The 26,323-nt window shown below is 35.6% G+C and overlaps 1 protein-coding gene across 2 annotated transcripts in view; it reads right to left on the reverse strand.

The window, feature by feature from the left end:
• Nucleotides 1-26,323, reverse strand: part of LOC113094240 (astrotactin-2-like) — a 500,635-nt gene that overhangs the window by 74,302 nt on the left and 400,010 nt on the right. For both annotated transcript variants that reach the window (XM_026259926.1, XM_026259927.1), the window contains exons 14-16: nt 9,421-9,545; nt 6,175-6,279; nt 3,901-4,080 (exon numbers count right to left, since the gene is read on the reverse strand). In XM_026259926.1, the coding sequence (XP_026115711.1) occupies nt 3,901-4,080; nt 6,175-6,279; nt 9,421-9,545 (410 nt within the window). The remainder of the gene's footprint in view (nt 1-3,900; nt 4,081-6,174; nt 6,280-9,420; nt 9,546-26,323) is intronic.

The following is a 26,323-nucleotide window of genomic DNA, read 5'->3' on the forward strand; positions in this document are numbered from 1 at the left end:
CCATCGAATGCTATAGAGAAAGCATTGAATGTCTTTACTTTGTCTTTCAAGTTGACGGTTCAAGTCTCTTGCAATGTCCTGAATTCTTTCAGTAACAATATTTTCTGAAAAGCTAATACTGCCAAAAGCTTTTTTTATTTTATTTTCCAGGACACACAAGCTCTGCTGCCTTTATCATACACTTTTTGACTAATTATCCTTCTGAAAAAGGCTTTGATGCCACTGCAATTTTTATTTTTTATTTTTATTTTTTATTATAAAGCTGATGCTAAATCATTAGCTTTTTCCATTCTGAGCTATCCAGTGTATTTATCATATTTCTCTGTGTGTATTTCATAGTGCCATTTAATGCTGTACTCTTTTTGCACAGCCACGGCTTGTGAGTAGATTAAACATACTAGCTTGCTGTTTACCTCACAGAAGAAAACTTATCTTTCTGTTTCTCCTGAAACAACTGCCCTTCCAGATAAATTTTTCTTTTATTGGACATTTTTTAAATCGTGAGTGCTTGCCACACAAATACAACTGGTATTTTACTCCAAAATATCAACTTTATTGAACTGCAGAAAATAATGACGTTGAGTATGACCCTGTTGCTGGAGGTACATTCACAGTGCACATTTTCAAACTCTTCCCAGTCAGACGGGAGACATCCCAAATATGTACTATTCATGTGCCCCCAGGAACATATATAACAGGGTGTCAAACTAATTTCAGGGTGAGGGCCGGATGAGAAGAAATGTCACCATTAGCGGGCCGAACCAACCCCATCCCCCAACACACTTTTTTTTTTTTTTTTTTTTTATCACAGTGCACCAAATTACAAATCAATTTGCCAAAAAAAAAAAAAAAAAAAAACACTAAAAATACACCATTCTTTACAACTGCATTTAATAAGTTTTAAAAGTTAAAAAGTTTTAATTCTTGCTTCCTGACACCTGACATCTCTTTTCTTCAACCAGTGCATCAACACCAGCAATCAGTTTTTGAACCGTTGCCACTCATAATGTCATTTAGATGTCGGTGTGTGAATCGAGAGCACAGGTTGGACTTGTTAATGTTCATTACATAAAATGCCTGCTCACGGAGATATGCAGTCCCGAACATGCTGTGGATTTGGGACACAGAACCTGTAATTTTGGGGAACGATGGTCCAAGGTTTTGGTAAAATAAATCCAAAGTAACTGTTGCAAATTTGTCTTTCAAAGGTATGTTGCACGATGAGTTCCTCCAGTACATCTGTTGCGCTCGCAGTAAACGTTGAACGGACGAGTGAGAATTCCTTCTCAAGTTCATTGAAGACCTGGAAGGTTTCTGAAATTCTTCCTGCAGACCAAGAATTTTTTCTTTGTATCTATCCATGCTGTCTTTGTTGTTAGCGGTGTGCACAGATTTAAAAAAGGGGAAATGACCTGGGTTACCGTGGGAAAGGTGTGTCACCCACATATCTAGTTTCAACCCAAATGCGTGAATGCAGTCATAATATTAAGTTACAACTTTGTTGTGGCCTTGCATCTCAGTATTGAGCACATTTAAGTGCTCGGTTACATCCACCATAAAAGCAAGATCATGAACCCACTTGGGGTCATCCAGCTCAGTGACCAGTTTTCCCTTGTCTTTCATGAACTGACTGATTTCTGAGCACAGTTAAAAAAAAAACGGTTGAGCATGGCTCCCCTTTTCAAACAGCGAACTTTGGTGTGGTAGAGTAGACTATGAGAAATATATTTTTCAGATAAAAAGGCCTCAAACTGCTGATGGTTGAGCCCATTTGCTCTGATGAAATTAACAGTTTTTATTACCACATTCATAATATTTTCCATATTTAGGGTTTTGCTACAAAATGCTTCCTGGTGTAAAATACAATGAAAATGCAAAAATATCTGGGTTGGGTGCTCTTTCTGAATTTTCTACTTTAATTTTTGTCACATCACCTTTTCCCGACCATGGATGGAGCGCCATCCATTGCAATACTAACAGCTCGACTCCAGTCAATGCTTCAGTCTATCCAGAACACCAATGATGCTGGAGTAAATGTTGCTGGAAGTAGTCGTGTCTGTCATTGGAACCAGCTCAACAAATTCTTCGGTGATGTTCAAAGAATCATCAACTCCACTATTAACACCAGCTGAGCTATATCTTTAATATCAGTACTCTCATCGAATGCTATAGAGAAAGCATTGAATGTCTTTACTTTGTCTTTCAAGTTGACGGTTCAAGTCTCTTGCAATGTCCTGAATTCTTTCAGCAACAATATTTTCTGAAAAGCTAATACTGCCAAAAGCTTTTTTTATTTTATTTTCCAGGACACACAAGCTCTGCTGCCTTTATCATACACTTTTTGACTAATTATCCTTCTGAAAAAGGCTTTGATGCCACTGCAATTTTTAATTATAAAGCTGATGCTAAATCATTAGCTTTTTCCATTCTGAGCTATCCAGTGTATTTATCATATTTCTCTGTGTGTATTTCATAGTGCCATTTAATGCTGTACTCTTTTTGCACAGCAACGGCTTGTGAGTAGATTAAACATACTAGCTTGCTGTTTACCTCACAGAAGAAAACTTATCTTTCTGTTTCTCCTGAAACAACTGCCCTTCCAGATCAATTTTTCTTTTATTGGACATTTTTAAAATCGTGAGTGCTTGCCACACAACTTAATTTAGCCGAAGTGTTCTAAATTTTAATTAAGTGCCACTTTAGAATGCACATGCTTGTTCGAGGCTCCGGCAGAAGTGCAATTAAATGATCAATGATAAAATAAAAATGAACAAAACCAAACACAATATTTCAGCGATATCTGGACAAAGACTTTATTTAGTACTAATAATGATAATAAAAAATATTTTGTATTATTGCCATTTTCGGCTCACGGGGCACATGTTCGACACCCCTTATGTATAATATTTCATATGCATGGGAATATTTGGGAAAAGGGGCCCTTGTGCTCTTGTCCGTGTAACGAACTCTGTGACTAAAGACCTAGGTCCTACCTGCTGTACTCCAAAGAACGAATCAAAGAAAAATGTTGGGCCAATTTATTTATAGGCCCATTTAACAATGATTGCAGAGTAACCCAGGGTAACCCTCCTGCAGCATTCAGCTCCAACCCTAATCAAACACACATGAAACAGCTAATCAGGGAGATCAGGATTACTTGAAAATAACAGGGAGATGTGTAAGAGCAGTTTGGAACTGAAGTCTATAGGAAGGTGGGCTACCCCTGGTTCAGAGGTTCCCAACCATATTACCGGAGCCCCCCAACACTGCACATTTGTTTAAGTATCATTTGCTTGACACACCCATTTCAGGACTTGAAGTCTCCACCAGTGAGCAGGTGACCTGAAACGGGTGTGTTTGATTAAGGAGACAAGGAAAGAGTTCAGGGGGCTCTATGGAAATGAGTGTGAACCACTGTCCTGATTTATTGCCTCTGCAGACACAGTATTGATCTGTAGGCTTGGGGTTCTCAACTCTGGTCCTCTAGGACCACTTTCCTGCAGAGTTTAGCTCCAACCCTAATAAAACACACCTGAACAAGCTAATCAAGGTCTTCAGGATTACTTGAATGTTACAGGCAGGCAGAGTTTGATCAAGGCTGGAGCAAAATTTTGCAAGAAGGTGGACCCTAGAGAGCTGCTGTTGTGCTTCTCAATTTCTATTTGCTGACACACAGCTTAATCATGTTGTATGCTCATACCTTGTTCATACAGTATGAGCAAACTCAAATTTTCACATCCAGAACCCACTGGTGCAATATCTGATATTCAACACAGAGCATTTTTACAGCAGCAACTTAAATACACAAACCCCATGAAATAATAGTTTTATTAGTCTGTTTATATTGTCGTGGAGGATTCCCATCTTTCCCTTCTCCTCGACCCCTCACCTAAGTCTTACCTTTCTGGTACTGGAGCCAGAGCTGTTGCTGGGACTTCTTGCTGGGAAAGTAGATGTTGCAGGTGAGCTCAGAACCAAACAGCGCCTCAGAGATGTAATGACTGCCATACTGCTGAATAAATGCAAGCAACTCCTCCCGTGTGCTGTCTGCCGTCAGGGATTTCAGCACCTTTGAAAAATCTGACCAAAGCACCACCACACATAGAGAAACAATTAATTTTCTATGTTGAGAAAATCTTTGATTTATGATTGTCAAATATTTCTTGCTTGTCATCAGACCTTTTAAGAGGCCAGTGAAACTTTATTACTCTTACATTTCCAGTACTCTGACACTGATATAGTGCCTTCTCCCTGTTTTAGTGGCAAGGTTCCAGAAGTATTTTCCCATTCATTTTTAATTAAAATCCATCCAGTTTTATTTATTTATTTATTATTTATTTATTTTTTTTAATGTGAAAGTGAGCATGGCCATTTTTATCCTGAATGTGCAAAGCTTCCAGTATCAGCGGCCTCCATTATTTTAGCTGGACAAAAACGGACTTCTTCCAATTAATCATAAACCCAAACACCTTGTAGCACAAATACCAATGTTCTTCTAATTATTTACCTATAGCAACTAATAAAACAAAACTCTTACACGTTCATAGAAAATAGTTCCGTTGAATCTGAATATATCTATCTATCTATCTATCTATCTATCTATCTATCTATCTATCTATCTATCTATCTATCTAGCTAGCTAGCTATCTAGCTATACAATAAATACTATTAAAGACACTTACTATAATCTAAGTGCGTTTGTAATAGTAAAACTATTAAGAAACAAAGTGTAAGAGTGCAATATTATCTTGAGTTGAATACTGTGAAGAAAGCAAAGTCAGGTTGAATAGGAGTTTAGTTCACAAATTTCCTTGGATTTATGCTAGAAATAAAATTTTATCCTTTTTGAAAAGGACCGTTTTGGGTAACACTTTGTAATAATGTATTTATAAACCATTAACACACATTGCATTTGCTTAATATATGTTAACATAGAAATATGAGAATGTTCTTAATGTTTACTAATGAACTTACTAAACATTACCTGATGATTAACATGGTTATTTAATGTAAATCAAAATGCCTACAAATGTTTTTTTTATTTTATCACTTTTTATATTTTACACACCTATTTACACATCTTAATAAATCTATTAATAATTTGTTCATGTTTTTGCAGTACTCGATCTAAAGTGGAAAAATATTCATCATTTGTTAATGTTTATAAACTATTACTAATCATTTAGTATCGTTATGGGCATTGGACTTTTAGCTAAGCTAACAAGGTTTTTGTAAAGGGTGGCTGGTTAAGCTACATTTTTGCTAAAGACATAACATAGTAATTTTGGTGCAAAAAAAAAAAAAATGTTTTAATGCCTCAACACTCACATTAGTATACTACTCTTCAGTATATCATTAAACAAGTTATTCCTTGAATTATAAATAAACAGGAGAAGAAAAACCTTAAAAAAAGAAAAGAAAAGTAAATACATGTAACGATATGATATAAACAGATTAAAATGTTCTCTTAGTAATTAAATTGACCCCTGTACACTGTTGACCCTTTAACCAATTAAACCTACCCATACCACCAAACCTGTCCCTAACCTTACTCGTATCAACCTCAATAGCAGCTAATGTGTTGTGCATTAAGCTTTCAATCATTTGTAGATTTTCAATAAGTGCTTGATGAAATTGAAAGTTTAATGTCACTCATAAGCATTTTAACTTACTCAAAATAATGATTTGTTTGAACATGATCTAATGTTTAATAGGTTTATTAGCAAACATTAACAAGCACATTATCTCACGTTTCTAAATATTTTAATATTATTAACTAATGATCCATTAAGCATTGTAGAATGTATTTTAATGATTTATTAATGAAATGTATTATAAAGCATTACACAATTAATTAATTTCAATTTCACTTTTCACTGTATACAAATATTATATTTAATTTGTTGGTACAAAAACTTGCTAACCCCTGGACCTGGACCTCCATGAATTTTGGACCACATATAGTCCATCAGTTTTACTCCCATATAAAAGATGTATAAGAAAACAAAACAATGTTTGAACATTTTGTAAAATCTGTTACATAAAATACAAATCATATGGGTTTGGAAAGACACTTTTTGAGTGAATTAACCCTTGAATGTAATATTTGTTTTGAAATAGAAATGTGATGAACATGCAGTATTCATGGGTTTGTTTGTGTGTTTGTCGTGGTACCTGTGGACAGGGTGATGGCACTGAGCTTCACTCTATACAGGTTACTCCTTACTCTCCACTGTTGCATCATGGGGTATCCTGTGGCTTCACTGAACTGAGCGTCTCCTGTAACACAGACACACATTAATGCCCTGCTTCTGCAACTTTATCAACAGCTACATTTCAGGCATTTAACAGCTTCCCATGAGACACAAAAAGGGTCTTACTCAAGGAGATGCTTATTGGCCTGAAAAACTGAATTCTCCACTGAGCCCGTTTTGGGAAAAAGAAGTATTCTTGTTTGAACTGAATGTGCACTTATAGTGTACTTAAAAGTATATTTGAAAATTTTCTTGTGGATAATATTATATTAATGAAATAAAAAGTCACTTAAGTGTTTTAAGAGACATTTTCATGCCTGATTATTAACATACTTTATATATAATGTCAAATTAAAAGTTGTGCTTTAAAGTACATTTTAAATCATATTTTGAATGATTTAAATAATTTCAAATCAGCTTTTGTTGTGCTAAAAATGGAAAGAGTATCAATTATAGTGCACTTTCATATATTAATGCACTTTTCCCTAGGATAAATGAGCAACATTGTTATAATACTAGGCAAATTCTTAAGGTTATTACATTCTTTTAAATATTCAGAAGGCATAAGTGTGGAACAAGTTACCTCTGGATACTAAAGGTATTTCGGATATGGTTGATTTTTGCTTAAAAGCTTAAAAAGTTTACTCTTAAGTAGATGGTTCTGTCGAGGAATCTGTATAACATTGTTATTTGTAAATTTTGTGTAAATGTGGAATTGTACTGTAGTCTTTGTAGTTATAATATAAAGCCAGTGTACCTGTTACCTGGAGTGGAGTTAGTGCTTAACATCAAGGACCACAATGGACATGTTTTTTTTGTTTTTTGTTTTTAACTTTGTGTTATCCTTGACAAATTGTGAATTCACTACGTTTTTTTCTGTGTATAAAAAAAAAAAAAAGTAAACTTATTTTGATGTGTTGACTAACCTGCTGCAGTGTGTTAATTGACATTAAATTTAAGTCCTACTTAAGTGGGTCCAAAAAAATAACTTTACAGACCACTTTGGAGCAAGAGGTAACAAAGCCTTTTGCGCCAAGCACTGCCTGTTTTCGAAATGAAGTTCTGCTTATCCTATTTGTACAGTGTGGGATGATGAACACCCCCCCCCCCCCCCCCCATATCATGCTTCTTTCTTCTCATGCTGACAGATGCACTAATGGTTTAAATGGCATGTGAACTGCTGCAGCAAAAACTGAGAACCGTGTTAACAACTCTCCTCTATCACTCCTGAAAAAAAAAAAAAAAAGACAAGCTGTTATTGAATTAGCCACTTGTCATTGGAGCCCACATTAGAAAGAACGGAGTGAATACAAATAAATGAAAAGACAGCTGTGATCAAAAGCGATATGAGGGAGAAATTAATGCTTTCTGCTCTGCTGGTTTCTCTGTCTCTGAGTCATTGAGACCGAGACTGGCCGTCCATTGAGCCGATGCAACAATTTCTGTCAGATCCTTGTGTCATGTTCTATTTTAAAGGGGATTTATCATGAAAAACAGGCTTGTTCCTGTTCTTTTGAATCCAGCGAAATTGTAAAGAATGAGAAGCACAAAATAAACCTTGCCCACATCTTTCCCACCACTGTCACATCTGTGTTTCTGAGCTCTTTTCCAATTATGTGCAAATCAGTGTTGAACAAATGACAACAAACCAGAACTCAAACTGTCTATTTTAGATGCATATAATGAATCACACACTTTAGGCTTGCTTTTTTTTTTTTTATTATATATATGTATTTATACATACCTGCAGCAACCCTATATGAATCAGTAACAGACTGTCCAGGAGTCACAGATATATGTTAATAATTGCATCTCAAACATTGTTTATAAAAACTAACTGGATTCTAACATGATAAGTGGACCTAAGGGAAAGACTGCAAAAGAGTAAATAGAATGCCTTTAAAGCAAAAAACCTCAGAGGACAAGAAAAAAATGAGATGATAGTTCACTAAAGGCACACCTTAAAGCTGCAGTCGGTAACTTTTGACGCTCTAGCGGTTAATAAACAGAACTGCTTGCGTCTTGCGGAAGAACATCGTAGCCGGAACTACTTCTCTCTGTTTATGTCTATGAAGAATCACAAAGGTACTGGGTTACTCCGCCGTGGTACCCCCGAAGCAATCTAAAATAGTCTGAATATAAACACTTATTATAGGTGCACCCTACTGATTCATGGATAAAAATGGATTCATGGTGTACTCGCTTATTATAAACATTTTTTTCTACATTTTGAACACAAACTAAGTTACGGACCGCAGCTCTGATTGGTTGTTTCTTACCGGGAGAGGATGAATTTCTGCAAATGGCAATAGGACCACTGGGAGGAGCCAGAGGAGCTTGATTTTTTCACAGATTATCTGTCTCATATTCTACTGTCAGGACTTAATGACGGGTTTAACAAATATGTAAAAAAATATATTTTTACAAAAGTTACCTACTGCAGCTTTAAGGAAAATGTGCTTTTCATTATTTCCACAGTGTATAATTAAAGTGGGTTTACTTTAGTTTAAAAATCATATACATGTATGAGGTATGAGACGTGCCTTTTAGTACTGATAGAAATACTGAAATAATGTTTGGCATACAATCTAATTTAATACTTGTTTTAAACAGTCACTTCAGCTGCATGTGTACTATTTTCTGTTTATTAACTTCTTTTTTTAATGGATATACTTATTTTAAAAATACAGACCATTTTTTTTTTAAATAATGATTAATATATATATATATATATATATATATATATATATATATATATATATATATATATATATATATATATATATATTAAATATGATGGGTTCATTATAAAAATAGTGACTATCACTGAGGTGGACACCCAGGTTAATAAATTATATTAAACATTTGCATATCACCAGCTATTAATTATGCTATTAATTATTGTGCCTTAGGTTATTTATAAAAATTTACTTGAACAAAACTGAAAATCATTTACAAGAACATTGCTTTGTCAAATTAAAGCTGAACCCTCTTCACATTCAAGCCAAATTTCGACAATAAAATGCTGTTTAGGGAAACTGCTGCTGAGAGTATTTGTGCCATGTATATGTATATATATATATATATATATATATATATATATATATATATATATATAAATGTGACGTTTATCCCGTTTGTTCTGTACCATATATGTAAGCTTCACCTGAAAGCAGCTGCAGGTTGGGCAGAGGCTCCGACAGAACTCCTCGGCACTGTTCCTCCACCGGCAGAGGAATCACCATTAACCCATCAGCCAGCTGTGGGAAATCCTTGATGTAGTTGTTATCCCTGAAATTCAAATATAAATGAGGATAAAACATCAGATAGACATTAGATAGTTGTGTTGCTTGTGAGTTTGCAATGATGTTACATATTTCTTGTTAAAGTGTCAAGTTGGCATGGAATAGATCTTCCATATTTTTAATAAGCTTGCCTTTTTAGACACAACTATGATTTACAGCTAACTATTACTATTCAGACACAGGTTGTGATGAGGAAGGAGTGTTCTCATTTTAGAGAGCATTTTACTGAAGAATAGCTGTGTGTGTGTGTGTGTGTGTGTGTGTGTGAGAGAGAGAGAGAGAGAGAGAGAGAGAGAGAGAAGTGATAAAAAGGAGAAACAGCAGATAAAAACTAATTATCTTTGATTCAAATTAAAATGGCAGCAGAGTAAATGCCAGCATATTGTTATCCTCCTGTAATGGTATTTAAACAATGTCTCTGTGCGTGTCTTATTGTAGTTCTATTCTACACTCTTTACTCAGCCCGTATAAGTGAGAGACGTTTTGAAAGTGCCTTGTGATTGTGCTGGGATTTACATGTTCTTGGCAATCTAATGAAGTGTAATTAGCCACCAATTAAAATCTATCTTCAAACAATTCATCTTTTTAATTGAGCTTTCTCTCCATGAAACATCAATAGCAAAAAACCCTGAAAACCCCCTACCATGTGAGCCCCTACCATTCTACATTCTTATCACTCACTAAATTATTTATTTTTGAAAAACGTATTGTCATTTGAAAAATGTAGATTTCCCTCATGCTTTAAAAGTGCTGGGAGAACAGCCAGAAAGTTGTCTATTTCTTTGTTATGTTGTCAGTTTTTGCTTTGTCTTTCAGCTCTTTTGCTGAATGTGACAGATTCAGATATTACCATCTATAACTTTTAATCTTTTAATCTATAACTTTTGCTGGATGTTAGATTATATAAATCAGGGTTTAAACAAATGACATTTCACTTTAAAACTTAAAAAAAAGGTGTTTCTGATCTACTCAAAGTTGAAATGTACACAAACACATACTTTGTGTTGTGCAGATAAGAACAATAATTTATTTAAAAAAATTAACATTTAATCAAAATTGCATAATCTTTCAAACAACCGAAAAGAACAAACTACATTTCATAAAAAAGTATATATATATATATATATATATATATATATATATATATATATATATATATACAGTGGGGATCGAACGTTTGGGCACCCTTTGCCGAATCTGTGAAAATGCGAGTAAATTTCTAAAAATAAGAGAGATCATACTAAATGCATGTTATATTTTATTTTAAATTTATTTAAAACTTTTTTTTTATTTAAACTTTCGAGCCCCACTGTATACATACATATACATACATACATACATACATATATATATATATATATATATATAAATATGTATGTGTGTGTGTGTGTGTGTGTGTATAAACATATATATATATATATATATATATATATCCTGTTCTGTACTAACTTCAGTATCACTCATTTCTGTTCTTCCATTAATTATTTTCTTATAGCAAAATGATTAGATTTAAACTCAGCACCTCATCAACTTTCAGGAGCTAATAATACTTATGCTGATGGTTCTGTATGTCTGTCTTCATTATTCATGTAACATTACTTACAGATGTCTTCAAAAACCTGTTGCTAATTGTGTGTCATTATGATAATGTAGGACCATAAATTACAACTGAATGCACAAGTGATTCTCTTCTTTATGCTTCTTCCCATGAATTTCTCAAACAAGAACTGAGGCACCAGTCCAGCCTCTTAACAAGGCTTTCCCCAAGACACAAACAGGCGACAGGAAGAAAACTTTTTTATTATTCTTGGCATAAGAACAATGCATAGCTCGAAGACTCAGCTTCTTGATATGCTTGTGCTTCTGCTGAGAGCTACACAGAATATTTCTCAGGGTGGTTATAAAGAATCTGAGGCAGCAAACAACAAATAACTTAATTGCTATTTTGCAAGCGAATGGGTTTTTGATATACGCTAGCAGTGGGATTCAGAATGAAATATTGCATTTTTGGCAGAAATTGTACAGAGTGAAATCATAAAAGAGGTAAAATAAAGTGAAATGTTCAGTGATGAAAGCAAATATCTAAGCCAAAAAGAGCAGGTTTCTTTAGACCAGGGATGTCAAATTCAGTTCCTGGAGGGCCATAGCCCAGCAGAGTGTAGTTCCAATCCTACTCAGCCATGTACTGTACTTTTTAAATAAGCCTAAAGGACCTGATTAGCTGGATCAGGTGTGTTTAATTAGGATTGGAGCTAAACTCTGCAGGGCTGTGGCCCTCCAGGAATGGAGTTTGACACCCCTGCTTTAAGTCCAAAACACACTGCATAATTTTAGCAATCAGGTAAGATCACTGCAGGTTACACTGTGCAACATGGATCTAATAAACTTGGCTACAACATGTGTGTAGACTATGCTATGATGACTGCTATTGACTTGTACACAATGATACCCATTTCTATAGAAGAATAAAACATCAGCAGCATGCGCTAGTGAAAACAAAAAGAGCATGATAAATCACACTTTAGCAGTTGTGTTTTTTATATGTGCTGAAAAAAAAGTTGAAGCGGCAAAAGAGGAAGGTATAAGAGCTTGAAGTAAGCAGTTTTATGTTTCAGCACTATGTCTATGTCTATGCACTATGTTTTATTGGTTGTTCAGAAAATGTGGATCGTAACAGCAAACACGGTGGAATAATGTATCATAGGCTAATAAAAGTAATAAATAAGGTAATATATTATTCTAATATGATTATTTATTGTATTTATTGGCATATATAAGAGCTATCTGTATAAATTATAAAACACTATGACAAGGTAATGTTTAACTTATATTTATTTATTTATTTTATTTATTACATGTTATATGGAGTGGCATTTTCTATAATGTCTAAATTCTAAATCAAAATACATTTCTGATATGACTTAATATATAGTTGGCATAAAACAAACAATATAAATCACATTCTCAAGGATTAAAGATTAAATGAAAAAAAAAATTGAAATGATTGCATAGCGATCAGTTAGGTGGCGATATGCACTAAGCATGTAAACAACTAATGAACAAAAGAAGAAGAAAGAAACAGCTTGGCGTGCTTTTTCTTAGCGTCTGTTTATATGGTGACTCGTCGATTCGTCGCTCTGTTGAGAATGTCTTGAGTCTTACCCAGGAATATACTCTGAGTTGAATGAACTTACTCCCAGACACGTTTTTGGAACCACATACCTCGAGTAAGCAAGGTTTGGGGTTAATCAACCAAGAATTCAGGTTTTAGTTCAATGTAAGTTAACCCTGCTTTCTGGAATACACCCCAGGGGTTCTCAAACCTCTCCATGAAGTTCCCCCATCATTGCACATTTTGTATGTCTCTCTATATCTGACACACCCACTTCAGGTCTTGCAGTCTCCACTAATGAGCTGATGAGTTGAATCGTGTGTGATAGATGAGGGAGACATAGGCTGCATCCGAAACCTCGCTGCCTTATGAGACAATTGTTGCCTTCAAAATTCGATCAGAAGAAGGTACCTCCGGAGACAGGAAGTATAGCAGAATTTGGATTTGAATTTTTGTTCATAGTAATCGGTGCAACTTCAACCAATGTTTTATATGTTGCTTTTTTAACTTAAGCACATAGTGCTATTAAATGTGAGTATGATATGGAAAGTGTAGTGTTGGACAAATATGGTATTTTGAATAGTGTGTGTTGTACGACACATTATAGAAGTTATTAAACAAAAGCCTTCAAAGGTATTGCCCCATGTGATAAGTTGAAGTGTCATGTTAAGGAATGCATGTGATCCGCCTTGCAACAAGTCAATTGGAAGATCGCGTCGTGGGATGGACCAAATCCGTTTGGATAAAACCCCAATGCCTGAGCTAATTCAGTGCGCTTCCTTCTTTGTCATGGCTTGAACTGCCTACTCCAACACACTGATAGCATTCTTGTCATCCAGAACTAAAAACACTCCATTGAAACTTTGTGATTGCTGAGAATCTTCGAAGTCTTGCACACAGCGAAACTCTCCGAAGAAATTCTGAAGCTCTACGTAACCAGGCAACCAACCAATCAACAGGAGGGTTTACCCAAAAGACATCATCCGAACGACAGATCTGCAACCAATCCGAGGTGTGGGGATTCCCTGAGACGAGGCAACAAGTGAATCTTCAACTCTTCTGAACCCCGATTTTCAGCGCAAATGCACGTAAAACAAATACATTTCATTTATTGCAAAAATAAGCGCAAATTGATCTTAAAGATGAGACGCATCTCTGCTTTTGTGATTTTTCTTGGTGCGATCTAACGAATAACTTACTCATGGGACTTCATTCAAATCCGTTATCATCCTCTTCAGTAACTGAGTGTGTGTATGTATGTATGCATGTATGCATGTACTGTATGCATGTATGTATGTATGTGTGTGTTCAATAGGTTTTATATCCATGTAATATAATTGCTCAATAAATTCTTGTTTCATTTATAAAATATTGTCTTGTGTAGTGTATTTTGAGGTTAAACTTTGCCCAAATCCTGTGGTACCTAGCTCGTAGCTTATAAATTATCATTCTTTTTGTATTATTTTTGTCCATGAAGGAATATAAACAGAATTGTAAGGATATACTGAATTTTACGTCCACTGGACGAACTGTTGATTAAGTATAAACTAATTAAATTCGGAATCAGTTTAATTAAAGCAATTCAAATCTTTAGATTTGATGCTTCTTTAAAAAGAAAAGCGCTAACATTTCCTTGCACTATTATACCGATTACTTGCTATAACTAACATCAAATGTGCAAAAAGTTAGTCAGAAACATAAATTTACACACAAACTGACCACCAAACGCAACGTCATATATATACATCAAATATATATATATATATATATATATATATATATATACATCAAATATATATATATATATATATATATATATATATATATATATATATATATATATATATATATTAGCTCAATCCTCATGAAATGAAATGCACAGAATTGTGGGACATCAGAGGCAGCAAAGGATACATCTATGCTGCCTTCAAAATTAGATCAGGATACATGAAGTAAAACAGAATTTGGATTATATATCTTGATGCCTTCTTTCGTTGGAATGCATCCTCCGAAGGCAGCATTTTAGAATTTTCCGATGCAGCAAATAACTTTGCAGGCAGTGTTTTTGCACTAAGGCACCTCATGAAATATATATTGCCCCTTAATGGAAAAGTTAATTCCTGTCCCTGTTATCTAGCCTGTCTCCATCTGACAGATGGGCTCCCTGCAATACTTCATCATCTTCATGAGACTGTGGATATTTTCAGTAGAAGAACAAGGCTTACTACAAGGGACTACCTAATCAAGCTTTCATTGGTCTTGGTAACCTTCAACAAAATGCTTCTATATTTCTAAATTCATGCTCCATTTGCCTTCATTGGACTTAGTTAGAGATGTGAGTCTTGCTGAAACATTACTTGACATACAGGGATGAGTCATTAAGGAAAAATGTAGAATACATGTAAAGTGCCTAGTCAGTTTGGAAAAAGAGAGAGCAGTTCCCGAGCAGGAGTTATGTGGATCCATAATAACTACCTTAGCTAGCGCACATCAAAATAACTTGGGTGACAAGAAAGCCGAAGACACGCATTATGTCCAGTGTTTGACTTATTCATTGAAGAGCCGCACAGACGTTTCTCTAACAGAAATTGTGAAATGATGCACTCTAAAAGCAGCACTTTCTGACATGCAAAACCAAATACCGAAGAGCCAAAGTAGAGTTCATATCAAGGCAAGGCAAGGTAAGTTTATTTATATAGCACATTTCATACACAATGGTAATTCAAAGTGCTTTACATAAAATAAAGTAAAATATGGTGATAAAGGCATGAACAAGTTTCTCCAAGTCTTGGCTGGAAACAAAATCTAATTCTTGCAATGTTTTTTTAAATTATAGTATGCTGGATTTAGTTACTGCTTTGACATGACTTCTGAAACTAAGGTCTGTCTCCAGAATCGCACCAAGATTCCTGACTTGATTTTTAGTTGTTTGACCCCTAGAGTCAAGGTATGCATTTACCTTGAAAACTTCATATTTGTTTCCAAATGCAATGACTTCGTTTTTCCTTGTTTAACTGAAGAAAGTTCTGGCACATCCAACTATTAATTTCATCAATGCATTGGCAGAGGGAGTCAGTGGGGCTGTAGTCATTTGGAGATAAGGCTAGGTTAATCTGGGTATCATCAGCATAGCTGTGATAGGCAATTTGGTTCTTTCTCATTATTTGACTTTGTGGAAGCATATACAGGCTAAACAAGAGCGGTGCAAGAATTGAGCCTTGTGGGACTCCACAGGTCATGGACGTCCACTTAGACTCTCCCTTCTAAGTATGACCTGAACCATTTGAGCACCATCCCAGAAAGCCCGACCCATTTTTCCAGTCTCTCTAGTAGTATGTTATACAGTGTCAAACGCAGCACTGAGATCTAGCAATACCAGTACCAATATTTTGCCAGAGTCACAATTTAAGCGAATATCATTTATTATCTTAATGAGTGCTGTCTCTTTGCTGTGATGGAGTCGGAAACCAGATTGAAAATTGTCCAGGTATCCATTTGAGTTTAAGTATTTGTTCAGCTGATTAAAAACTACCTTTTCTATAATTTTGCCAATAAAGGAAAAATAGATGTTGGTCTAAAATTGCTCAAAATGGTGTTATAAAGATTGCTATTTTTCTGGAGGGGCTTAACAACTTTTCAAAAAGATGTGGAAAGTGTGTTAAGATAGCAGGTTGACAATTTTAGATGCTGCACTATGTCTTCCAAAATTTAGCTATCAATTGCTTCAAAAATAGACATAGTATATTTTTGATATTGTGGCCAAATCTGTCTGACCTCTGCATTTCTTTAGGATGTGCTAATCACCTTCCTGATATTGATGATCTTCTCAGAGAAGAAAGAAGCAAACTCATCGCATTTGCTGTCTGAGAGCATTTCATTGGGAATCTGACTTTTTTTTTTGGGGGGGGGGGGGGGGGGGGGGGTTTCTTAACAATGGCAAAAAGAGTACGAGTATTGTTTAAGTTACTGTTTATAAGGTCTGAGAAGAAATTCTGTCTAGCTGTGGCTAGTTTCACATTAAAAGCATGGAGGTTGTCTTTATAGATGCTATAGTGAATTTCAACTTATCTTCTGCCACATCCGCTCAGCTTTTCTGCATTGTCAACTGCTGTTGATCTTCTCCAAACTGATTTCTGTCTGTTTTCTTACTGACTATTATTGAAGAAATATCATCAATAACATTCTTAACTTTTGAGTTGAAGGAATTAAAGAGAATATCAACAGAGTCTGCAGCAATGCTTGGTGTTAAAGATATTGCCTCCATAAATAGTAAATAAGGTCAAAAGTGTTTAGAACTGTTATAATTAGGGATGCACCGAAATTTCGGCCACCGAAAATTTTTGGCCGAAAATGGCCTTTTCGGTTTTCGGCCGATAGACTTTTATCACCGAAACAACACGGCCGAAATGTTGTGATGACGCAAACAGAAACCGCGACCTGCACGTGCATCTGCATAGCGCAGACCATGAGCTCCACGCGATATTCACTTAACACCAGTGAGAACATTCTCTCTCTTCGTATTCCTTTATTCGCAGCACTAAAACGTCTTCTAACAAAGAGATTAACACGGACCACGAAGTAAAAACAAAGAAAAGTACAGTCTTATAGAGTCTGTTAGCACACGTCTCACTGAGATCTTTTCGGATCCTCTGCACTTCATCGCGAATGTGCTTGATCCGCGTTATAAAGACCATTACTTGGATGCGGAAATAAGGCAGCGCGCACGAGAAATGATCCAGGCCGCGCTGGATGCGGAGAACCCGCGTGGAGATGGAGAAGCGCCAAGCGCAGGAGACAGATCAGAGCGCAGAAAAAAAGACTGGTCTTTGCACCAGATGAGTGGCATGCACCATCGTTGTCTGATATGTTCAGTGGAATTCTGCAAGAAAGTGCCTCAAATAATAATAATACGTTGGCTATTTTGTTCTTAGGCTACTATATATATATATATATATATATATATATATATATATATATATATATATATATATATATATATATATATATACACACACACACACACAAACATACATAATATCAGATTGTAGCCATATTTATGCTAGATTTTCTGCTAGATTTCTGCTTTAATTTGATAAAAATCTTTATTTATGCCCTGGCCCCATTTAAATACACTCTCTCAAATATTTCTCAAATGTCAGGCAGATGACAAGCTCAACTGCTCAACAGCTAGATGGTTAACTGTCTGAAGTCCCCATCCCCAGAAGTGATAACAGTCTTGCCTACTGGAGAAGTAATGCACTTTCTAGTCCTACAGAGAAAAATTTCAAATGCACTTCACCTAAATGCACTTTGTTTTTTAAGAGAGAACTGTTCATTTTAAAACCTTTCTGCAGGCCAGTAGGCCTGTACATTATTATTAAATATACACATGAGTGGGATACATTTTTAGTTTGAATTTTATTTTATACTGTGCATTGTTGCAATGTGCTTAATAAATATTTGCATCATTTGTAATTATGTATTTTTATGTTTGTTTTTTTTAAATAAGTTATGTCATTGTAATTATCTTTGAAACGTTAATATTAATTTATGCAATTGCAATGTCTTAATTTTAGTAAAGTTAGTACACGGTCAAAGCAATAAATGCAATGGTACTAATAATTGGCATAATTTATTTCGGTGTTTTGGTTTCGGTTTTCGGCCTTGGTTTTCTCTTTTTCGGTTTTCGGTTTCGGCCAAGAATTTTCATTTCGGTGCATCCCTAGTTATAATCTATTTTGTAGTTTTTGTTTCTGCATTGTCTATGTGAATATTAAAAGCCCCTGAAATAGCAAAACAGTCAAACACTGAGGAAATCATTGATAACATTTCAGTGACCTCTTCAACAAAGGCTGGAGAGTATTTTGGAGGCCTGTAAATAATGATAAACAGAATGCGTGGAGCACCTTTCAGCACAATCCCTAGATATTCAAAAGACAAGTACTGACCAAATGAAACTTACTTGCATTGATAGACATCTTTAAATAGAGCAGCAACACCTCCACCTCTCCTAACAGTCCTGCAGACACTTATGAAAGTAAAGATAGGAGGGCCTGCTTCATTTAGGACTGTTGCATTGCAGCTGTCTTCTAGCCATGTTTCGTTTAGAAACATAAAATCCAGATTGTTTATTGTTATAAAGTCATTGGTTAGAAATGATTTACTTTTTTAGTGAGTGAATGTTTAAAGATGCTAACTTTATGGCAGTGATTAGTGTCTTTACATCAATCTTAGTTTGGTGCATAATAGGCCGCAGATTAGATGAGTTTGCCCTTCGGCTTGCGATGGCCTTAGACTTTCTATCACATGATAAAACTGAAATAGAGAAATCTAAAGGCATACTGGGTTCCCACTTGTTCTGTAAGCATTTGTGAATTTTGCTGTTATTATAGCGGGGACCGACACATATCACTGAGTGCTGCTATCAATTGTTTTTGGTTCCCATTCAGCAGATTGAGGGTTTGGGCCCTGGCATTGTGGCAGCGGTCGGAGAGCTCTCACAAGAACAGGGCCCACAGGCTTTGGTGGTTGGGGGGCCCAACGTTTTTTTTGTTGATATCTGCGGGCTTGCAGCGAATGAGTGAGGGAGTTAAGTCCCAGCATACACCAATTCCTCCATTTTCCATGAGAAGCAAAGAAGTTGAGATGCTGGAAAAAGGGATAATGTGTCTGGTGAGATGGGCTATGTCTCTGGTGTTTCCGGTGGCTGTGATATGTTGTCCTGGCTTCCCTGGCTGTTTTCCAGAAAGTCCCTGGGTGCTGAATCTTGTAGCTGTTTTGATACATCACAGTCTGTCTGTGAGGTAGAGTCCTGCAACGGGTCGGGTACCCGCGAATACCCACATAAAAGTGGCTGAAACGGGTGGATTTTGACATTCCTAAACTTCACGGCCGGGGATGCGGGCAGATAATTAACTCCTTGTGGGCGGGTAGTAGCGCGGATGAAAAATATGTGCAATATTTGTGTGTCTAAATTACCATAACACATACGCAACAACAATAAGACATTTGTCCCATCACGTCACCAGCACTGCGAGAGAGACTTTTCCACAACTGGTTTTGTAATTCAAGAACGGAGAATGCAACTTAAACTTGGGACTGTGGACGATATCCTTTTTCTGCATAGTAACCTTAAGGGAAAGTAAATGCATAGTTTGTGAGTGACAGGCTCAGGTTATATTTTTTTCTTGTTATTGTTTTTTTTTTTTCATGAATAGGTCTATTTGCATATAGTTATCAAGTTCCATAGCCTATTTAAATTTGAATTCAATAAAATTAAATTTATGCATTAAGCCGACACTTTTATCCAAAGCGACTTGCAGGCTATAAATTTTTACGTATCACGTGTTCCCACGGAATCGAACCCCCAGCCTTGTGCTTGATAGCGCAATGTTCTACTAATTGAACTACAGGAACCCTATTTAGGTGCCTATGGTAGGCTACTTGAATGTATCCACTTTCGTTTCATTAGCACATTAATGACACTGTTGTGATGTTGAGACAGATGTAAGATAAAAAAATAAAGCACTTTAATTGGAATGATATTAGCGTGTGTGATTTATCGCGGGCGCGGATCAGGTAACGGGCCAAATATTAATGGGTCTGGGCGGGTGCAGATTTAATTTTTTATATTATCATTGGTGACGGGTCGGATCTGGTGCTGAACTTTGCCGGTACGGTCGGGTGCGGGTCTCCAAAAATGGGGCCGTGCAGGACTCTACTGTGAGGAGCTCTGTGGGCAAGGCTCAGCCGGGATAGTGTCCATCTGCAGTGCTTGTTTTGGCTGCATGGTGTTATCAGTGTCCTTGTGGGATATGTCAACCACATGATGACTTGGACCCAGTGTGTGTGTGTGCTGAATGGATTGACACACTCTGCTGAAGGATGACGAAGGGAAAAGTAGATATTGTCCTTAAGCACTCTAGCACCAAGTTTGTTTGAGTGGAGGCCATCCGGTTTAAACAGTTGTCTCTGGCCCCAGAAAAGATTGAAGTTGTCGATGAAATTCACACCATTTATATTGCAAGATCATTGTAGCCATGTGTTCAGCCCAAGCATCTGTGAAAACATATGTGTTCCCCTTGCTGGGAGTTGTCCACTGATGAATGACTGAACTTTGAGTCTTCAAAGTGTTTCAAAGATTTCACTGAAGTCCTTCTTAAGGAGTTCTGACTGCTCTTTTCAAATATCATTCTTTCCAACATGGATGATGATTCAATTTGCAGTCTTGTGCTTCATCAGAATGTTCTGAAGTTCCTTGTTCATATCAGAGACCATTGCTTGAGGAAGGCAGCATGTTGTTGTAGTCCTGATACTGATGTTTCTGATGCTTGGCTGCACTCTGAGCTGAATGCCGCTGTCTGCTCAACATTAAGCGCCTGTTAGTAGTGGTGTTAGCTGCTGGCTGATCCGATCCATGTTTAATTACATTTGGGGATTTCTCATTAATGCTTCGAATCTGTTCTGAAGATGTATAGGGGTGGTAGAATACAAGTATTCACAAGCATTGTCATAGTCAAATCTGGGGTAGAGGAAGCTACGGCAGAAATACGAGAAACCCATGACAATCTGATGTCCTGTGTTCCTTTGAGTCTTACTCCCTGTTTGTGCCATCAATTAGTGTGGCGATCAGTTTTGGCTTGTTCCTCTACACTTGGTATAAACTGTTCAGATTCAGAAGATTCATGGGACTCACCGGCTGTATGCTGAGAGGGTCCATGACGAAAGTCTGCTGAGTGTTTCGCCTGTTTTGGAAGTCCAGCAAGTAACTTTGTTTCAAGAATTAAAATCCTTTGTAGAAGTTTGCAGTGGTTCATGCAACAAGTAGATCTAACAGGAGGCATTTTCTATCTTCTGTTTGAATGCAGGCAGTTGTTATCCCGTCTCCGGAATGTAAGCTGCTAGCAGTGGGAGGCAAAGTCTTCTTTTTGTAGTATTATTCCAGTCCCAAAGAGTTTTTAGTTTTAGCATTTGTGCCAATAATCTGTTGTTTAAGCACTGTGCTGATCTGCTGAAGTAAAAATCTTAGAAAAATCAGAGAAAAGTACAGAAATAAGAAGCAAAGCACAGAGCAGCAAGCTAGAATGTCCGAACAGTGGCAAACCCTGAAGCGAAAAAGACCATAAAAGGGTTTTAAAAGAAAAGGGAATATAGTCTTATTTTAAGATTGCCATTGTGAAAACTAAGTAGTGCTGCATATGAATGTAGCTGATCAAAACCAATAAGAACAACAAAATGGAGAAAGCGAATGAGTCATGTTAATTGGTTTTGGTTTGGGCCCAGACATTTATAAAATAGGGTTCAGCAACAAATAAAATAACAGAAAATACATTTTTGACTACTTCTGGAAGTGGTAGAAAGCAGATAAGCACACTGTAAACACTAATGTTGCCTTGACTTAAAAAATCAAGTAATGTTGACTAAACATTACTTAAAATTTTGCATTTTGGCCCTGTCACTTAAAAATATGAGTTCATTTAACTAATTTACCTTCAAAATGCATAAACTTAAGATTTCAAGTGTTGTGAGCTCAAAATCATTAGTAATCCTTTCGAAAAACTCAATGTCACTCTGTTCTTCCTTCAATGTGATTGGCCATGGGAGAAATTCTGCCTAGCAACAAGAGAACAAAAGCACTGATTGGTGGGTTACAAAATTCGTCCTTTTGGTCTGTTTGGTTGCTGAACTACAATTCAAGAGGAAGTTTTTCTTTGTGTACTATGTTCGACGACTAAAATTATGTAGATATAAAGTTGTTTTGCATGATTTCTACTGGTGAAATATGTTAATTTAAATCCTTGTGGTACGTGATTTTGAGATGATTATTGAAACGACAACTTAAGTATTTGATGAAGTGGCCCAATCGCTTTCCTTTGAGCGAAAGAACATGGCAGCTAAAGTTACTGCTTAACTCGTTAGATCGAAAACCCTAATAAGTTGAATGAACTAAATTGACTGAGTAAACTCATTGCCTCAATTTAATTGAGTAATGGAGTCCCCCAAAACTTACATATTTAAGTTTATTTAACTTGACGGTTTTGTAGACTGTACACTGAAAACCCTAATAAGTTGACTGAACTAAATTGATTGAGTAAACTCGTTGCCTCAATTTAATTGAGTAATGGAGTCTCCCAAAACTTACATATTTAAGTTTATTTAACTTGACGGTTTTGTAGATTGTACTTAAATCACTCAGTTCACCTAACTTGATGCTTATTTAATGTACTTAAACAATTATGTTCACTTAACTTGGTACTAATTTCAAGTGTACTTATATAAGTTAACTCAACATGTAAATTTAACTGAAAATGATGTTCTTATTTTTGACAGCACACTGAAGTAAAACAAATAACAACATATTTAAACTTTGACCATTTGACAAACTGTCACAATATTTATGAAAATACAGTAAACCCTATACTGCACTGTAAAAAAAAAAAAAAGTATTTTTATGTCTTTGCAGACATTGAAAAGACATCCACTGAGGAGAGAATGTTTTTATGACGTCTTTTTTAAATGTTTTTTATGTCTTCTGTACATCCGATATAGACGTTCACATATCCTCCTTACAAGGTTCTGTGACTTTATTTCTGTCAGACATCTAGAGAAGCTCTTATTGAGAATTAACAGAGGTTTAAATGTGCATACTTGATTCATTTGAAGTCACCATTGTAGTGGAAAATGTTTGGTTTAGTTGGGATCTTGGTCCAGATGCTTCTTATGTTAGCTTGTCTCTTGCTGCTATAACAGTATATTTTAAAATGCTGTTTTTGTGGCGAAGAAACATGAAGTTTAAAAGAGCTCAGGTGTTATCAGCTCTTTGCTGGTGTTAGCTTGTCTCTTGCTGCTGTAACTTGTGTGTTGTAAAACACTGTTACTGTGGCAAAGAGAGTTGAGATCTAACATACACATATCTTGCTTGTAATGGTGAATAATTATAGTAAAATAAAATGTATTGCTGCAACTATGGATATACTTTTATGGATATAAACTTTGTAGATAAAACAATGTACTTACTTTTAGAAAACCGATCATGTCGTCACAAACAAACATCAAGATTTTGGATATGTATCACATCAATGGTGACAATCAGAACAAAAAAGGCTGGAAAATAAGGATGAGTTTGTGCTATGGAGCTCTTTTGTTTGTCACCATTATTGTGATGCATATGCTACATCTAGAAGTCTGTGTGTGAGTACTTGATTGATTCTTTTACTCAAATTATTTCAAACACATTCATTTCATCCATCTTTAAAATAAGTATTTTACTCCTGGTGCCTGTTAAAAATATCAAACAAAACTTATTTTATGATCTCAAATACGTATTATGTGATGACTTTCTCATCAACAAAAAACATCAAATAACACCTGAGCTCATTTAAATTAGTCTTTTTTCACCACAAAAACAGCATTTTAAAATACACCAATACAGCAGCAAGAGACAAATTAACCCAAGAAGTAACTGGACCAAGATTCCAACTAAACCAAACACTTTCCACCACAATGGTGACTTCAAATGAATCATGTATCAACATTTAAACCTCTGAGGGATTTCGGTAGTCTACAAAACCGTCAAGTTAAATAAACTTAAATATATAAGTTTTGGGAGACTCCATTACTCAATTAAATTGAGGCAACAAGTTTACTCAATAAATTTAGTTCAGTCAACTTATTAGGGTGCACAACATGTTTTATACTGAGTTTACACCTGCATTTGGTGTGGTCTACTTGTGATAGATTCAATTAAAATGCTGTGAAGTTATGCATCTTGAGACTCCTTTACATTGCACTCCACTGCGCTGGTGTTGGTCTTTTATTTTTATTTATTTATTCTCACTGAATTTATGTATAAAGTCATGATCCTTATTCAAAGAATGATGTTATTTTCTCAAAGAGTCTCCAGGATGAAATTGTGTAAATTTCAGTTTAATCATAAATTATTCCAGTGAATGCTCTGACTTGATTTGGACAACAAATGACTGAATTGTTCTACCGAGAGACCAAGGAAAGTGCAAAACCTCAATCAACCCTGTTGGAAAACAACAACAACAACAACAACAACAGCAACAAAAACAGCATATGCTGGTTAGGCATGTTTGGGAGCACAGCTGCTGGTTTGAGCTGGTTTAAGCTGGTCCTTAGCTGGTCATGAGCTGGTTTAAGCTGGTCCTCAGCTGGTCCTGAGCAGGAGCTATTTGCTTAGGACCAGCTTAAACCAACAGCCATGCTTTCCATATATACCTAAACAGCACACTCTAGATTTTTCAACATGGAATAGAGTTCAGATAAGTGACCTTTTCATTTTCTTCTTGACTGTCTAAATGTAGCATCTGTATAGTGACAATGTAGTATCAGATGCCTTTGAGTGAGAACAGATTGTTTCAATCATTTGCTTTTAAAGCAAACTGCTGCATCTGCTGTCCATCTTTGATCTTTTATCTACTACAATCAGTAGCTCAGGAATCATTCACACATTAAACTAATTCAATACTGATTAATTGTTACTGCATGTACAATTACAATTTTAAAAAAGTGTTTTGTATAAAAAAAAAAAAAAAAAAGATTTACAGTTGCCTGTTTTCATTTATAGAATATAGAATATAGAATAATTTGCCAGCTGGCAATTAAGTGAATAAAAATAAAAATAAAAATAAAAATAAAAATTAAAAACTTTTAAACATTTCCATTAATTATTAATGACTAAATATATCTGTAGACTCTTGCAGCAATGCAAGTTGAAGTCAATCAGGACACACTTTACTGGAAGAGTGGAGCAGAAACTCAAGGGCAGAACAGAGAGAGAGAGCGAGGCCACAGTATAAAGATTACTCACTCACTCTCACACAAATCTATTGATTACCAAATTAAATCACCCTGAGTCTGACCTGCAGAGAGCCAGTCACCTTAACGGATGTTCACAAATAAAAGTTGGAGAGTATGGATTTTTCTCCTAAATAAGACTCTGTCCTTGTCACCAGAGTAAGCCGTGTTATTAATTATTTTGTTCACACTAAGTGGAGCCTGGTGTTTCTAATTCTGCTGCAGAGCGACAGGTTTCACTGAACAGGCAAAGTCTCTAATCTGCTCACTTTATTTAAAATAAACCACAGCTAATTTCAATAACTTTTTATTGTTATTATTTCATTTGAAGTCAGTTCATAATGTTTTTCAGAAGCAAAGATGCAGAAAAATAAATAAAACAAGAATGCATATTTTGGACCATTAGGATTTGTTTTTCCATTACAAAAAATGTTCATTACTTTTTTTTTTTTTTTTTTTTTTTTTTTTTGTGATTCTCATTACTTTCCGTGAGTCTTATTACTGTCAAACAATTAGGATGAACTGGAACCAATCATGTAGGAATATAATGTAGTGATTTCCTCCTCTTTCGTTGTTTTTCAGTCTGACAAATAGGCTTAGAAACACCTGAGATGCTGGTAAACCTGAGACACCAACAGTCACACACTAGAGTGTATAGTGTGTGTGTGTGTGTGTGTGTGTCTGTGTGTGTGTGTGTGTATGTATGTATGTATATATATATATATATATATATATATATATATATATATATATATATATATATATATATATATATATATATAGCTCTTGCATCTCATCATAAATTCATGGGTGATAAAACACTTTTTTTTCTG

This window comes from Carassius auratus, unplaced genomic scaffold (genome assembly GCF_003368295.1).
Source record: "Carassius auratus strain Wakin unplaced genomic scaffold, ASM336829v1 scaf_tig00215316, whole genome shotgun sequence".
Lineage (NCBI taxonomy): Eukaryota > Metazoa > Chordata > Actinopteri > Cypriniformes > Cyprinidae > Carassius > Carassius auratus.